At 32.8% G+C, this 17314-nt stretch overlaps 1 protein-coding gene across 1 annotated transcript; it reads right to left on the reverse strand.

Moving 5' to 3' along the window:
* Window positions 1-1083: 1083 nt before the first annotated feature.
* On the reverse strand, window positions 1084-17258 carry LOC125057121 (beta-1,3-glucan-binding protein-like). The gene is made up of 9 exons (XM_047660601.1): window positions 16977-17258; window positions 12121-12345; window positions 7012-7334; window positions 6065-6198; window positions 5287-5453; window positions 3782-3926; window positions 3105-3184; window positions 2224-2366; window positions 1084-1514 (listed from the first exon to the last, which is right to left on the reverse strand). The coding sequence occupies exons 1-9, from the start codon at window positions 17086-17088 to the stop codon at window positions 1326-1328; spliced, it is 1518 nt and encodes a 505-aa protein (XP_047516557.1). The 5' UTR covers window positions 17089-17258; the 3' UTR covers window positions 1084-1325.
* Between the last annotated feature and the right edge of the window lie 56 nt (window positions 17259-17314).

Here is a 17314-nt window from a genome sequence, read left to right on the forward strand (position 1 = left end):
GGATTATCTATTTATATATATCATTATATCTTAAGAGCAGATGAGCCTCCTGCCCTTTTGCCCCTAGTCATATAAAAGACATGGTTAGTTATGGCGGTTATACGGGTTGAAGTAAAATAAAATTTTGATATTGGCTTTTATGTACAACTTTGTAGTCACTTTGACAATACGAACTTCCTAATAATTAAGGAAAAAGGTATCAAATGTATAGAAGTATTTTATTAAACTTGACATTTTCCGTCGGAACTACTATTAAAAATAATGTGTATAAAACAAAGTTTTTGAGACAACACGTGTAATCAAAAAAATTTAATGATAATTAATTCCTTAAATTTTACTTTTATTTTATATCTTAGTAAATACATAAAAAAAGGACTTTATTTAGAGACTTACATAGACATGTTTTGATTTGGTACTGACATACAGAAATAAACATGTTTTGAATGAATTATTATAATTTTATTTTTTATGTAAATTTTTTTTTACTTTGGTAAAGGATTTCTCTTAGAATAGATGCAAAGAACTTGCTCACAGTCTAAGAATAAAGAACACTTTAAATATCACATATTTTATCAAAACTACAAATGAAACAATGGATTCTCACCTTCATAGTTTTTTACGTACTATATGAATATTGCTTTTTGGGAGTTTCTGCGATGATAAGAAATGTAGGAATAATAAATAAGTATTGAAGTAAAACATATTTTTATTTTACAATCAAAATAAACAGCATTAACACAATACTGTTGCCGAATAATACATAATTTGCTTTTATAAGTGTAGCTATAGCTTATATTTTTTTTTATTTACATAATAATGCGTAAGACACACAGATTATGGAATGGAAAGAGTTGATCTTAGGTCGACTATAATCATTTGCAAGATTATAATATGTTACATTGCGAGACTATGCCACAATTATTCCGATGGATTGTAATGTAATTTTCCATTTCATAGTTCCTCAAGTAAAAACTCAATTTTTTCACATCTTCAAACTAATTTTATTGTAATTACATTATTTAAACGAAAACATCATGAGAAAACTGAGTCCAGTTTTCTCATGATGACATAACACAGTCGTCTTATACGAGAAAATTTATTACCTGCCTTGCGATTCTGTAACTCAATTTTCGAATCTAACAGCGGTTTTCGCAGCGGCGGTCGCGCTCAAATCAGTCGTGAAGCAGTCATTTTATGATTTGGCATTCTGATAAGGAGCTTGTAGTTTATTGTTCAGAATCGCAAGGCTGTTAGTGCCTGACGCACTGTAGAATTGTAGAATTATCAAAGAAATATTTATGTGGCAATTTTGAATGCAGTAGTTTCTATAGAGCATAAACTCTAACAGAATCAATGCTTAAAGGACTGGTATCAGAGAACCAAGTGGGAAGCCACTCATCACGGTGGTTCCAGAACTGGAGAGCAGCCTTCGCTGATCGATTCTTCCACGGCTTATTTGTCGCGTCCGGGAACTCGTTGATACCACCAACTCGAAGTCCGAGGGATATATAGAACTGACAAAAGATAATATATTCAACCAAATAAATAAAGTAATATTTAAAGTATAATAGTACAATTTAAATTTAATATAAAGTTTTGAAACATTTTCGTTTTGTAATCTCAATTAATCAGTCAGAATAAAACTATACTTGGGTTGTCATTCGAAACGAGTAAAGATCTACTATATTATTTTTCTTTTTACGTATTTTTAAAATCACTCGTAATTTTTGAAATTTTGATAAAATTATGGTGAAAAAAAATTGATGTACTCCAAACGGCTTTACCATGTGTCAGGATTTTTTGTGTATATTTTGTAGATCTAAAGAGGTACAGCCTTGCGATTCTGTAACTCACTGTTCGAACTCTCACATCGGTATTTGCAGCGGTGAACGCGCTCAAATCAGTCGTGTAGCCGTGATTTTACGATTTGGCATTCTGATAAACAATAAACTACAAGCTCCCTCCGCTTGTTAATGTGAAATTGCTTAACAGAATACCATGAGATTCCGAAAATGGAAAGGAGCGTTCTTAGTGCGAGGTGAACTCACGGATTAACAGAATTGCACAGCTGGTCATAAATGCCTACCCCCATTTTTTGATGGCGACATTTGTTCTACCAATATAATCAAAAATTGTGTGGAAAAAATGCCAAATTATTTTTTTCACACAAAGATCAAGAGAAAAGTGTGACTACATAGTTTTAAATCTAATTACGCATATTACCAGTTCATCAAATGGTGCCATGGCTGATCCTTTCAGCCATCTGGATGCTGCTCTAACGTGATGCTTAACTGCTTCTTGGTAGAAGCCTTCACCAGGGTCTACCTCGCCGTACTTTTCACCATCCACATACATTTCAATCGCATCTGTACATCCGAACATTTATTTTATAATAGAAAATGTCTTACAAGTTTTATTTTTATTACATAAATAAAATTTCTGTCTAGAGAAAAATGTCTTGAAAGGACGGCAACGCACTTGCGAGCCTCATGACAATGTGAGTGTCACTTAACATCAGATGAGCCTCCGAATTTTAAAATTATTTTTATTTAAAATAAATTTTAAAATTACGAAACCTTTTTTCGGATTATTTTTTTTCATAAATTGTAATTACTCTTTTACAGTAACACACTCCATACAAAGGATATATTGAATATAAAAAAATAATTTAACTTATTTAATACTTTAGCTTAATTAATCAAATTATCTTTGATTTAATAATCAAAGTCCTCCGAACTAAGTCGACTGAATTAATTAAATTACGCTGTGATTTTTACTTTTACTTCTCGAGTTAACATGTTCACTGTCCTCATCTCTATCGATCACAGCATAGACACAATTTGAAAGAAAGAGACAGGGATAAAATAATAATTAAGGTCTCATGCCGGTTTCTTCGCGTTGTTTTCCTTCACAGTACAAGCGAGTGTTGAATGCACAAACACAGAAAGTCCATTGCTACACGACCGTGATTCTTTAGTCCTGCGTTATAAGACTCCATGGTTTCTTGGAGTAAGGTATATGTAAGTGGCGATCATGTTAATTTTACGTCACTTCGTTTTAAAAGCTATTTAAATTGAAAAATAATTTCTAATTGTTTTTATTACCTGGTGTCCAAACAAGAGTATAGTTATGGTAGGCTTTATTCCAATTTTCGTAACCAACTTTTTCTTTCAAATACATACTCCTGGAAACAATAAAAACATAGGAATTGGTTAATTGCTAATAGTAGTCGGTTAGCCAGTATTAGGATATACTAGCTGACCTGACAAACGTTGTTTTGCCATGTATATTATTTCTGGTTAACATTTTTTAGTTCAATAAAAATAACTATCTACAATAATAAAAAATAGGGGTTAATTGTAGAGTGCAAATTAGGGGTTATATGTATTTTTATATACTGTATCATTAAAAAAATAAAAACAAAAATGGACACTCCTTATCAGATTTACTGAATATGCATAAAAGATTACATAAGAATCGGTCGAGCCGTTTCGGAGGAGCATGGGAATGAACTTTGTGACACGGGAATTTTATATATTAGATTATACATATACATAAGCTATAGGATAGGAGAGGACATTACTGGATGATTAACACCTCGCGTGAGTATGCAAAACATTAAGACATATTTTTTTTTAAATATACTGAAATTATTGACATTAGAAATAAAAATATTAATTTAGTTAACATTCTTCCATTTACAACTCAAATTTCTTTATGCAAAAAAGAAAACAATATATATTAGATTTCAATATTACTTAAATGAAACCTTATTACGTACCTATAAGGTTCAAAATCGGACATTACCGGTCCTGCCATGAGCTTCTTTGCGTACTCCACATTCCCTTTAACAAGTGCAATCTTCAATAGGCCCGAGGCATACCTCCGCGATCCGTACTCGTTGAACCGTGGCTCAAGCTGAATCTCTGAAAGGTTATTGAACAATAATTATTGCGATATGTGGACAAAGGAAGCTGTACATTTCCAACCAAAACGATTCTCGACCAGTTTAAGAACTGATTAGCTCGAAGGCTCCAGTAGCTAAAGGCCGATTGACATTATCTTAGTGTTTAGGAGAGTGCTTTAGGATAGTACTTTAGTTGAAACATGTAAACGCTACTTGCTTTAGTAAACGCTACGCTAAAGAACTAGCCTTTCAAGTTGTACTAAAGCACTCTCCTAAACACTAAGATAATGTAAATCGGCCTTAAGGTCCACTACGTAGGTAAAAAATTTTGTCGAAAGATTGTAGGTACTACGTACGTACTGCACAGCCGTAATATATAATATTGCACATTGGCAATAATTTCCGAATAAAAACGAATAAATTTTCTATACCCATAATTTTGTAGATTTACTTTTACTAAAAAACTAAGTTATTATCTTTTTGTTTATTCGTGAACTATTTAGAGCTGTAAAAATATTTCCGTTTTAAATCCTTCAATCCGATGGATATAATGATTAATTAAAAGTAATCATAATAATTAACAATCTAAAGAAACAGACTTCATGGTAGTGTGTGTCTATGTGCAACATCTCTAGCCTGTACTATTATTCGTGCAAAGTAACTAACATTTCGTTCTAACATTCATCTAGTTAATTCCTAAGCATACGATACAACAATTGCAGTTACCCAAGTTTCTAACGAAGCAAGTTCTTGCTTTTATTTAGTTCAAAATACGCTTACAGCTAATTTTTGAGTACTTTTTAGTAATCAGTTATAACTATTTGATTTTACGCATTGTAAGTGTATCGTGAATGAGCTCATCAAATTTATAGAAAATCAAGTAACTACTTATTGAATTAATTCAATTTTTTTTATCTAATTTTATTGTAGCTTGACAATTTTTAATGGCGTTTTCCACAAGCTTTATTAAAAACAAAAAGTAGAAATGCCACTCTATGTTTTATATTTATATGAGTTTTATTGGTTGACACGATATAATTTGAGTTATAAATGAACTACCTTTTTAGGTCTGGGCCTCGGATTTCTGTATCTGCTTTATGATCATTTGTTAATCTAATAGGTAAATATAATATGTGATAAGCCTTCTGTGCCTGACGCACGCCGTCGACTTTTTGGGTCTAAAGCAAGCCGGTTTCCTCACGATGTTTTCCTTCACCGTTCAAGCGAATGTTTAAATGCGCACATAGAAAGAAAGTCCCTTGGTGCACAGTAGGGGATCGAACCTACGACATTAGGGATGAGAGGCGCACGCTGAAGCCACAATGCTCAATATCATTGTAAATTATAATCTAAGATAAATATACTTTAATAAGTTATACCAGGTATAAGCCAGTTTCCAAGCGGCATTTTGGCGACGACTTCAACTTTGCCATACTTAAAAGCAAAACTACGCTTGCTATTAATTTTCCCAGTAATGATCGGTGGTAGGATTTCTGGGCCCGCTGCTTCTCGGTAACATTCTGGGGTGCCAATTTTGCCGGTACACCTAGAAATAAAGATAACCTTTCCTTTGTAGAACAAATATGTTTACAGATTTCTAGACACTCGAGCCTATAAAAGTGTTGCTTAGATGATATTTGTTAATTATGAACGAGCTAAAACTAAGATTCTCAATGTGATTCCACCAAACTTGGTTGATGATCTACGGCTTGACGACTAGTTCCAGTTCCACAGTGTGCTAAAGAATGGAACTCCCGCTTAGTGTCTGTATTCCGGAATTATACACACGCTAAGCGGGAATTAGGAATCTTCAAAAAGCAGACAAACACAAAATTTTATCATTAAATGCGTTTTCCATAAATGCATTTATTTTGTGATAAAAAAGTAAGCACAATTAAGTCAACCATGTAACAGAAGATTAACATATTAATTACTGTATTATTAACTTCCTGCTATACCACTACAAATAACTCCAATGATGTAATTTGACTACGAAACCCAACTTTACGAAACATGGTACTACTGATGTTGCAAACGTTACATTACGTGGTACGGAAACTCATTTTTGAAGTTGGACCGTTACTGAAGTCGCGTCAAGTTCAAGCAATCTGACAGATTTTCTGATCCATCTTATTTGACATGTTTAGAAAAACTTACTTAAGGGTGAGGTCTAGAGTTTCCCAAATAAATCCATCACCATACTTCGATTCGAGGGTCATTGGCTCTATTATCAACTTTCCATCGTCAGATCGCACATTTTTGTCATACAAATATACGTTGAATGGGAAATCCTGAAAGTTATAAAAGTAAAAAATAGTTTAGTGTGTGTAGTTTAGTTTAGATAATATATTTTTGGTATAATGGTAATAATATTTTTCTTGTGAATAAAATGTATTTATCACTTCTAATAATTAAATTATAGATTCAGTAGTTAATATGTATTAGAAGAATGAACTATATGTATTCGTTGGTTGTAAAACTCTTGCTATAGTATAAAATTAATTGAAGTTGAAAGTGATTTCCAGCAGCGATTGTTCCAAAATCTTAAAGATTTTAAGCTAATTGTCTTAATTTAAGCAACCATACTCCAACTTATACGGGTAACATAACCTTTTAGCAAGGGATTCATACACGGCAATCTATGACAATTTTATAATTATGTTATCAGTGATATAATTTTTGCACATCGTAATTAATTGTAAATTGTAAAAATATGATGAATAATTATAATTTTTAGCTAATATAATGAGAATTTTGTATGCATTAAATTGTATATATAATAAAATAACAATCAAAACGTTTATTCCACAGGGAAGTATGGTAACAATTTGGTTTTTAATTAGGGTTTCCTGAGATCGATCGCTTAGTAGCATAAGGCCGTCCTTTGTACCGTGTCTTTTGTTAATTGTGTGCAAAAAGTGAGAATAAATAAATAGATAACATGAAAATATCTACACTAAAGTTTAGCTGTCCCTTGGAGAGGGAGATGAGCTCAGCTATTGGTCCATAATCACCACAACACAGATATGAAAAAGAACAGAGAAAGTAACGAACTTAAATAGCATGATAGAACTCATAGGATAAAACACTAAAACAGTACATACTGGTGCATTAGGCATTTTAATTTCAGGTGTCCATATCCTCCCCTTGTCTAAATCACCATCAAACGTATCCTCAAACAGTAATTGACCCTTGCAAACGAACCCTGGTGTGGTCACTTTAGTCAGGGATATCTCGCACGGGTATTTGTAAGGGCCGGAGGAATCTGTGGTTGGTTTTGGGGCCTGAGTGGTGGAAGTTGTGGTGGTAGTTGTGGTGGGAGGTGTGGTGGTAGACGTAGTGGGAGGTGTAGTGGGGGGTATGGTTGTTGGCTCTTCGGTTGTGCCATCTTGAACTTTAACAGGGTTGCCAAATGCGTCAACGTATCCTGAAAAGTGATTAAATTTCATAAAACGGCGTTAACTTTCTACTACTGCGGTGCGGTGACCTTCCGTTTGAACATATCGATCGAACATATCGAGAAAAGAAAAGAAAAGAAAAGAAAAGAAAAGAAAAGAAAAGAAAAGAAAAGAAAAGAAAAGAAAAGAAAAGAAAGGAAAAGAAAAGAAAAGAAAAGAAAAGAAGAGAAGAGAAAAGAAAAGAAAAGAAAAGAAAAGAAAAGAAAAGAAAAGAAAAGAAAAGAAAAGAAAAGAAAAGAAAAGAAAAGAAAAGAAAAGAAAAGAAAAGAAAAGAAAAGAAAAGAAAAGAAATAAACGTAACAAAAGTAAGAAAGGTAAGAGTAGCATAAAATGAAAGAACGGAAAACAAAAAAGGAAAGAAAATAATTAAGTACAGAAATTAAATGAAGGAAAGGAAGGAAAGAAAGGATAGAAAGGAAAGAAAGAAAACTTTATAATATTGTAAAATGCTAAATTTAAGTCAGCTTTATGATGATAATACATCGCAGTTTATAATAAGAACAATTACGTTATTGAAAATTTATTAGGTTAATGGGTTGTGCCATCTTGAACTTAACAGGGTTGCCAAATGCGTCAACGTATCCTGAAAAGTGATTAAATTTCATAAAACGGCGTTATCTTTCTTCTACTGCGATGTGGTGACCTTCCGTTGGAACATAGCATACAAGAAACAAATGAAAAGAAAAGAAAAGAAAAGAAAAGAAAAGCAAAGAAAAGAAAAGAAAAGAAAAGAAAAGAAAAGAAAAGAAAAGAAAAGAAAAGAAAAGAAAAGAAAAGAAAAGAAAAGAAAAGAAAAGAAAAGAAAAGAAAAGAAAAGAAAAGAAAAGAAAAGAAAAGAAATAAACGTAACAAAGGTAAGAAAGGTAAGAGTGGCATAAAAGGAAAGAACGGAAAACAAAAAAGGAAAGAAAATAATAAAGTACTGAAATTAAAGGAAGGAAAGAAAGGAAAGAAAGAAAACTTTATAATTAGGGATGCATCCGATACGGATGCCGATACCGATATATCGGCGATACTTTGGGTTTGCCGATATATCGGCATCGGCGATATTTTCATTGCCGATTCACCGATACTTTTCAAATTTCACGCTTTAAAAAAATAATGTAAACGCGCATTTTGTATGATCTAGTTTGTTGCAAACGAGCCACGGACTATTGTTGCCCGAGAAATCCCCGCGTTTTATTCAGTTTGTTGTCTCTATCATTCGCTTGGGGACAAAGCATTATTATTTATGGTAGGGGATGCTAAATGGGGATTTACTTGAGCGTCGTAGAGACCTATTGGGATGCAAAGCTTAGATGATAAGAAGAAAAAAATGTTATATGATATAATATACCTTTTCATCGGTGGGGGAAGCGGCTATAGATTATTAAATATGTAAAAAAAAACTGTTGCATGGACATCCTCGAGCGCGTCAGATATTGATAGCATCAATGCCCTACGTATTTTTAATAATGTACGTATGTTAATCTGATCGTTTGCATGATGCGGGTATTTAAGGGTTGAAAATGAAAAAAAAAAAAACATCGAGCGCGTCAGATTTTCTAAGGGAGTGTTAAGTGCACCAAAAAAAACCTCTCATTTACTAATCTGACGTTTCGATGGGACGCAAACCCACGGGCATTTTCATAATTTGCAAAAAAAAATAGCAATTTAGAAATACTCAAGCGCGTCAGATTATGATATATGTGGTTCATCTTTATGTTCTAAACGTACTGTCTAATAATCTGACGATTATCTAGAGGGATTCGCCTGATCTGACAAAAAAAATCGAAAGTCTGATAGAAGACTATTTTTGGAATTTTCAAACCGCAATAACTTTTGAATGGATCAAGCAATTATCACGCGGTTGACGGCATTCGACGCAGTTTTATCATCCTCATAAGTAATGCATAAGAGCAATTTTAATTTATCGAACCACAAATTTCTGAGTAATCCCGAAAAAACACTTTTTCGGGTTTCTTTCGTTCACCATATCTCTCGAACGAATCAACCGCTTTTGACCAGCTTGGTGGCAATCGACGTGGTTTTTCAAGCTCAAAGGCGGATTAGTTTTTGAAGTTGATCGATAAGGAAACCACTTTAAAAAAAAAAATCTTATTTTTTTAAGATTCTTCAAAATTTCTCAAAATCTATCGGTCCGAATCGGTTCAAATTCACAGGAAATGTAATTTTGAGGGAAATATTTAGAACGCCGTTTAGTAGATTCCGATCAGTTTAAGGAAATGTAGGCATCACGCAGCTGCACGCATTTAACTTTATCGACGAATTTTTGTTATTTCGGCTTGCGGAAATCGTCAGATTATATATTTTTCATTATTCTTGAATTATTTCCTTCAAAATAAAATAAAAATTAGCTACGCTCGAGAATATCGAGAAGACGTATTTTTTTAGAACTTTGTTGCCCTCCCCTTTTTTTACGTCACTCTCAAATTGTCATATTAGTGGAATATACACTTTTTAGGATGTAATTAACTCACCCTACCTTAATCTGACGTGCTCGGGAATTTCTGATGGTCAATTTTTTTTTACTAATCTGATCCTTTCTCCTTCACGGGCGGCCTTATATATGGGCCTCATGTTTTGTGGAGGTACTTAACCGGGTACAAGGTATCCCCCTATATATTAATCTGCCGCGCTTTAGTAAATCCCGAAATCCCCTCTTGGGCTCCCCTACCATTATGTATTTCATTTCGCTAAACACTATTTATTTATTAAAACTTTGTTGCATTACAATATAAAAATTTAACATAATTAAATTGAACGTAGACTTGAAAATCATTTAGTTGGCTTTTAACTGCTAGTATGTTTTCGTTACCAAATTTATTAAAATACAGAATTACAACAATGTTATCATTGTTAATTTTAATTATTTACAGTTATTTATTTTATTTTAATTTAATTATTACTCTTAATTCTTAATTTTAGTAGTTAACCTTTAAAATTATTCAAAGTGTGTGACTATTTTTTACACGCTTTATATTAGCTTCACATGTATGTATGTGTGTATGTATGTAACCGACTCCTTCGGACTCGATTTTGACCCACTTTTAACGGACAGATTTAATTCAAACTTTGTACACTTATAAAGAATCAGCGACAATATAATAATTTCATAGGTTTATCTCGAAAAAACAATGAATTTTTTGAAGTCCACAAAGCAATACGATTAAATTGAGACAACACGTATTGCTGCTAGGACTAAAAAGTGGAAAATAAATATAGTTTAAAAAAACTATAAAACACGCTTTTAAAGCACATCAAACTAAAAAGTGAAAAATTCTTCATAATTTAGGCTGAAAATGGTTATGAACAAAAAATACTGGTATTATTGTGAAAAAGCGTGGGTTGCTCGATAGACGAAAAATATGGCACAAATATATTTATTTTTTGCATATATTTTTTTAATAAAAATTATAAACTTTAACTTAACTTGTACATACATAACATATATTGTACCTTAATTTAGTTTTAATTCAATAAGCGTTGGTATCGGTATCGACGATATTCCTATAAGTGTATCGGCATCGGAATCGTATCGGCAAAAAAGCGTATCGATGCATCCCTATTTATAATATTGTAAAATGCTAAATTTAAGTCACAGCTTTATGATCGCAGTTTATAGTAAGAACAATTACGTTATTGACAATTAGGTTAATGGGTTGTGCCATCATGAACTTAACAGGGTTGCCAAATGCGTCAACGTATCCTGAAAAGTGATTAAATTTCATAAAACGGCGTTAACTTTCTACTACTGCGGTGAGGTGACCTTCCGTTGGAACATATCGTACAAGAAATAAATGAAAGAAAAGAAAAGAAAAGAAAAGAAAAGAAAAGAAAAGAAAAGAAAAGAAAAGAAAAGAAAAGAAAAGAAAAGAAAAGAAAAGAAAAGAAAAGATAAGAAAAGAAAAGAAAAGAAAAGAAAAGAAAAGAAAAGAAAAGAAAAGAAAAGAAAAGAAAAGAAAAGAAAAGAAAAGAAATAAAGGTAAGAGTGGCAAAGAAAAAAAGGAAAGAAAATAATTAAGTACAGAAATTAAAGGAAGAAAGTAAAGGAAAGAAAAGAAAGAAAGAAAAGAAAGACAAGAAAGACAAGAAAGAAAAGAAAAAGAAAGAAAAGAAAAAAGAAAGAAAAGAAAGGAAAGGCAGGAAATGCAGGAAAGAAAGGAAAGAAAGAAAAGAAATAAATAAATAAACGTAAGAAAGGTAAGAGTGGCATAAAAGGAAAGAACGGAAAACAAAAAAGGAAAGGAAATAATAAAGAACACAAATCAAAGGAAGGAAAGGAAGGAAAGAAAGGATAGAAAGGAAAGAAAGAAAACTTTATAATATTGTAAAATGCTAAATTTAAGTCACAGCTTTATGATGATAATAAATAGCAATTTATTATAAGAACAATTACGTTATTGACAATTAGGTTGATACGGCAAACGATATGGGTGATACTGCTGCAATTAAACAAAAACTTGATCTATGAACAAAAAAGACAGTCCCCACACTAATCAACACAAATTCTTATTTTAATTTAAACTTCTACTTATTAAGACTAGCCCAAAGCAAATCTTCAGCATAATAAAATAAGTATAGTTAAGATTCCTATGACAGAAAATGTCCAAAACTTTTAGATTTTCAATACATATTACAGTCTTAATCTACCTAAAATAAGACTGTTAAAAACCACAAGTAAATATTTCCTATGCAAAAACGTCCCGTTGTAATGATATTCTTGTTTAAATACTGCTGTAAAGATTTACTTACCATCCACAGTCCACTCTCCATCATCTTGTCGGTGCCCTAGTCCATTTTTAATAGCAAAGGTCCAAAAGTAAACCTTATCTCCCATCTTCAACTCCACATTATTATCTCGGAATATCCATTCTCCGTTTTCCGCTTTAGGTATATCTGCTGACCAGGTACCACCTTCGAGGCCATCCATCTCTTCGTTCAGCTTGCCATGGAAAGCGACCAAAGAGAAGCCGTCATCTGAAAATGAAAATCAAAACTTTATTTGAGGTTTACCTATTTAAAAAAAAGTGCGTGCGTACAAAATACAGATGACAGAAGTGAAACTTCTCTGTAAATTAATTTATACTAAGGTAAAAGCCCCAATAGATGATGATGTACCAGTGTATGATCACTCCATGTATTTGCATATCTATATTCACACTGTTTATACCCTGTGTACGTGCTGATGATAATTTAAATTAATAAAAAATCTGCGTTTACTGTACGCAAGATGTTATGCGACAGAATTACCATCTAAAGTTCTAATATGTAACTACGAAACGAATATATCAACCAATAGCGTGTATTTCGCCCTTTCTCACTCTCTCTCAATTGGTCTCAATCGCTCTCTCCCTTTTCTTCGATAAAAACGCTGCACATCTTCGTGACGCTAATATTATTATTATTGCGTTTCATCCGTAAAAGAAATTAAGCGCCTAAAGAAGTTTCATTTTAAAAATTATTATTTACAATAGCTTACCACCGCTCGGCACACTGATACTTTGGTACTTAACAACAATAAAATACAAGATTTAATGTTACAAACACTTATAGGCAAAAAATACATCGATTCATAAGTTATAAAAACGAATGGTAGGGGAGCCCACGATGCTAAATGGGGATTTACTCAAGCGTCGTAGAGACCTATTGGGATGCAAAGCTTAGATAAAAAGAAGAAAAAAATGTTATATGATAAATTCCTTTTCATCGGTGGGGGAAGCGGCTATAGATAGTTAAATATGTAAAAAAAAACTGTTGCATGGACATCCTCGAGTGCGTCAGATATTGATAGCATCTATGCCCTACGTATTTTTAATAATGTACGTATGTTAATCTGATCGTTTGCATGATGCGGGTGGTTGTATTTAAGGGTTGAAAATGAAAAAAAAAAAAAAATTTATCGAGCGCGTCAGATTTTCTAAGGGAGTGTTAAGTGCACCAAAAAATAGCTCTCATTCACTAATCTGACGATTTCGATGGGACGCAAACCCACGGCCATTTTCATAATATGCAAAAAAAATCGCAATTTTGAAATACTCAAGCGCGTCAGATTAAGATATATGTGTTTCATCTTTATGTTCTAAACGTACTGTCTCATAATCTGACGATTATCTAGAGGGATTCGCCTGATCTGACAAAAAAAATTTAGAAAAACGATTCACCGAAAGGGCCATTCCTGCAACTTCCCGCTACTTCCATTCCTGGGCGCTTAAAATTGATATTTTGAGCTCGCTGAGTTCAAAGAAATAATATGTCTATGCATTTGAGCTCTCCCAGCTCGAAAGTCTGATAGAATTTTCATAGAACACTATTTTTGGAATTTTCAAACCGCAATAACTTTTGAATGGATCAAGCAATTTGATTTCGCGGTTGGCGGCATTCGACGCAGTTTTATCATCATCATAAGTAATTTTGCAATTTTAATTGATAGAACCACAAATTTCGGAGTAATCCCGAAAAAACACTTTCTCAAAATCTATCGGTCCGAATCGGTTCAAATTCACAGGAAATGTAATTTTGAGGGAAATATTTAGAACGCCGTTTAGTAGATTCCGATCGGTTAAAGGAAATGTAGGCATCACGCAGCTGCACGCATTTAACTTTATCGACGAATTTTTGTTATTTCGGCTTGCGGAAATCGTCAGATTATATATTTTTGATTATTCTTGAATTATTTCCTAAAAATAATGAATGATTTTCTTGAAAAATTAGCTACGCTCGAGAATGTCGAGATGACGGTTTTTTTTACAACTTTGTTGCCCTCCCCTTTTTTCCGTCACTCAAATTGCCAGATTAGTGGAATATACACTTTTTAGGATGTAATTAACTCACCCTACCTTAATCTGACGCGCTCGGGAATTTCTGATGGTCAATTTTTTTTTTACTAATCTGATCCTGTCTCCTTCACGGGCGGCCCTATATATGGGCCTCATATTTTGTGGAGGTACTTAACCGGGTACAAGGTATCCCCCTATATATTAATCTGCCGCGCTTTAGTAAATCCCGAAATCCCCTCTTGGGCTCCCCTACCATAAAGGATAAATGATTTTAAAGCGGCTTTGACAATTGGTTAAATAAATCATTTAATATGTCTACAGTTGCACTTCAATGCAAAGATTTTCTTGCCATATGTGGTAATTTTTTTCTAATTGATGGCACTTTGAGCACTTTTACAAATTTTCCCAGAGAGTTAACAAACTAAACATAAAACCTGAACATTAAACGCAAACGATAATTAAATGATAGTGACTCTTAAGCATCGCAAATCAAAACATCAAGCCTACGGGGACTTTGGAGAAATTTTAAATAATCCAAATCAATAAAAATTTATCACAAAATGTTGCTAAGCTCAAAACTCGCAGACGGCTGGACTAATTTGAGTATTTTTTTAAATTTATTTCACGAACTGAGTAAATTTAAAAAAAAATCCCGGAAACGCCTGGTCTCTATGGGGTAGCAATTAGCATAGCAAAAAGTAAATCATATTAAGGTGAAACGAAGTTCGCGGGGATGGTAAATTAATATAAAATACTTTATTAAGACCAGCAACGAAACCATAAGCCTCGCATATCAGTTAATTTGATGTGAATTAACAACGTATAACTATACTCCTTAATCTATATATTAATTATTTTACAAACTGGCTGGTTTTGTGGTTTTTAATTTTAGCCGCAAATTGTGAGTTAAATTATAATTAATAGTCCTATGCTATGTACCGTTAGTTAGTAATTGAGTTGATTAAACGTTCCATGGCACAGAAAGAGCCCTTTTAAATTAACTGAAGCAATAATGGGATGATTAATATTTGGCGTTTAAGGTATCCGGCGAGGCGTACGTACGTATTGGTAATTGTCACATTATGGGTCATAGATATGCCGGTTTGAGTATGTCTCACGAGCAGGTTTCATTCCACACAGAAAGAAAAGTTACTCACGATAATAGTGCATTTAAGCACAACAATTAGGCCCGAAATGTAATACATATATTGGATATACATTTTCGTTAATATTAGGCTACCCGGACCTGACAATAACGAACACAAAAATATTGTCAAAATAAAATAATTTTCAATCTCATAATATGTTAAGAATGAGTGAAAGACGGAAGACTATGAGAGGTCTTCAGTATATTTGCAAGGCAATGGATAGTATTATTAATCAAGGCAGGCTATACACTAAACTTGACTCAAAACTTGGCGATTAAAATGAGTGGTGAAGAGTTTCTTGCCAGTTCTCTTGCGAACTGGTAGTAAATGTAAATTGAGCATCAATTTAACATCTTTTCTGTTGACGTTCATAAGTGTACTTGGTTGCCTATATGAATAAAGTTATTTTAAGTTTGAGTATATAACATCACCCTAGGGTGATGGGTAGAAAACGGTAGGGAACAAACTAGAGTGAAACTGCACAGTTAGTAAGAATTTAATAAAAACCAGTGCTGGAGCCTACGAACATGTGAATGTCGAGGCTTTTCAACTTCTTGCCACCACGGGCATAGTGAGAAGACTGAAAAGGACAAAACCATTTGAATTAGAGAATAGTGCACGTTAGTGTTAAGTGCTAAACAGTAGTAAGTCAAACAATAGAACAAAGGTCTTCCCCTTAATAGAGACTGTAAGTAGTGTTATTGGACACTTATGTTAAATATCCTTTTTAGTAAATTAGGTTAGACTATAATTACTTTTAACTCTTAAGTTAGGCTAATCGTAATGTCATGATGTCTCAGTGAAGAGATAATGTTCATAAAATAAAGGACTTTGGAGATAATATACTCATGTAATGTAATAACCCTATTTTAAAGTCGGTTAAAGAATCCTAAGATCGTAACATATGATACGCGTTAAGGAAATACCAGACATAATCATCAATACATATACAAGTTATATGCATCATCGCTTATTTATTGAGATGTTTTCCTAGTTTATGTTCGCACGACTTTGAATACTAATATAATACATTGTTGGAAATTTATTAAGACGAAACTTTACCATTTTTTTTTTAAGTAAAACTGTTCTGATTTTCTCGTGATTTATATGTTAAATGTCATAGTAAGTTTTGTTCATAATATCCTTTTCCACATTATAGTCAGTGATGTTAATTTTAAAAATAATTGATAGTTTTAGACAGTCTTCTGTCTTTATGTGAGTAGTGTTGGCCTAGTGGCTTCACCGTATGACTCTCATCCAAAAAGTCGTAGGTTCGATCCCCAGCTGTGCACAACGGACTTCTGTATATGTGCTTTAGACACAAAAAGTCAACAGTGTATCACAAAAGACCCTTCTAGCCTTTTAGAAAAAAAAACAAGAAAACACCAAGTAGTGACGGACTTAACATGTTGAAGTGCAACTTTTAATGTATTTTTTTATAGTTTACTGCCATGTATTGTATCGATAATAATAGAAATACTTTTAATAAACCAATTAATAAAAATATAATGAAGATTTAATATAATCACAATAAAATGAATGTAATAAAAAAACTCAACCTAACGTTATCAATACAGAGCCTAAACCACTAATTACAAATAACATCAAGATTTGGAGTTCGACGACTATTTTAGAAGATTGAAACATTTTATTGATAAGTAAATCTACAAAAATCTATGCAAACCTGGTATAATCACTTTAAGTCCTTTGGGATAAATTGCTTGGAACTTCGCTTTAGGTACTTCATAACATAACACATAGTAAAAACTACAAAACAGCAATAAAAACTTAAACATCACAGAACACAAGAGATGACTACGCCGGTCGACGGTAAAATAACATTAATTACAAAATACCGGGTTTTATATGAATAATATTTATGTTTAACCAATTTCTCAAGGTTAGTAGCAATTTATTGATTCGTATGCTTTAGTAACGGTACCCACATTTTTTGCAGTTCTGTGAACTTGTTTGTTGTAATCGCAGTGTCTGACACGTTTTAAAAGTATCGTTTTAAATATC

The sequence above is a fragment of the Pieris napi genome, chromosome 16 (assembly GCF_905475465.1).
Source record: "Pieris napi chromosome 16, ilPieNapi1.2, whole genome shotgun sequence".
Taxonomy (NCBI): Eukaryota; Metazoa; Arthropoda; class Insecta; order Lepidoptera; family Pieridae; genus Pieris; species Pieris napi.

Coding starts and splice junctions, on each gene's coding strand:
- LOC125057121 (XM_047660601.1), bottom strand. CDS start 17,088: ATGTTTAAGTTTTTATTGCTGTTTTGTAGTTTTTACTATGTGTTATGT. Junction 5,454..6,064: donor ACTCTAGACCTCACCCTTAA/GTAAGTTTTTCT, acceptor CTTTATTTCTAG/GTGTACCGGCAAAATTGGCA. Junction 3,185..3,781: donor TCCGATTTTGAACCTTATAG/GTACGTAATAAG, acceptor TATTGTTTCCAG/GAGTATGTATTTGAAAGAAA.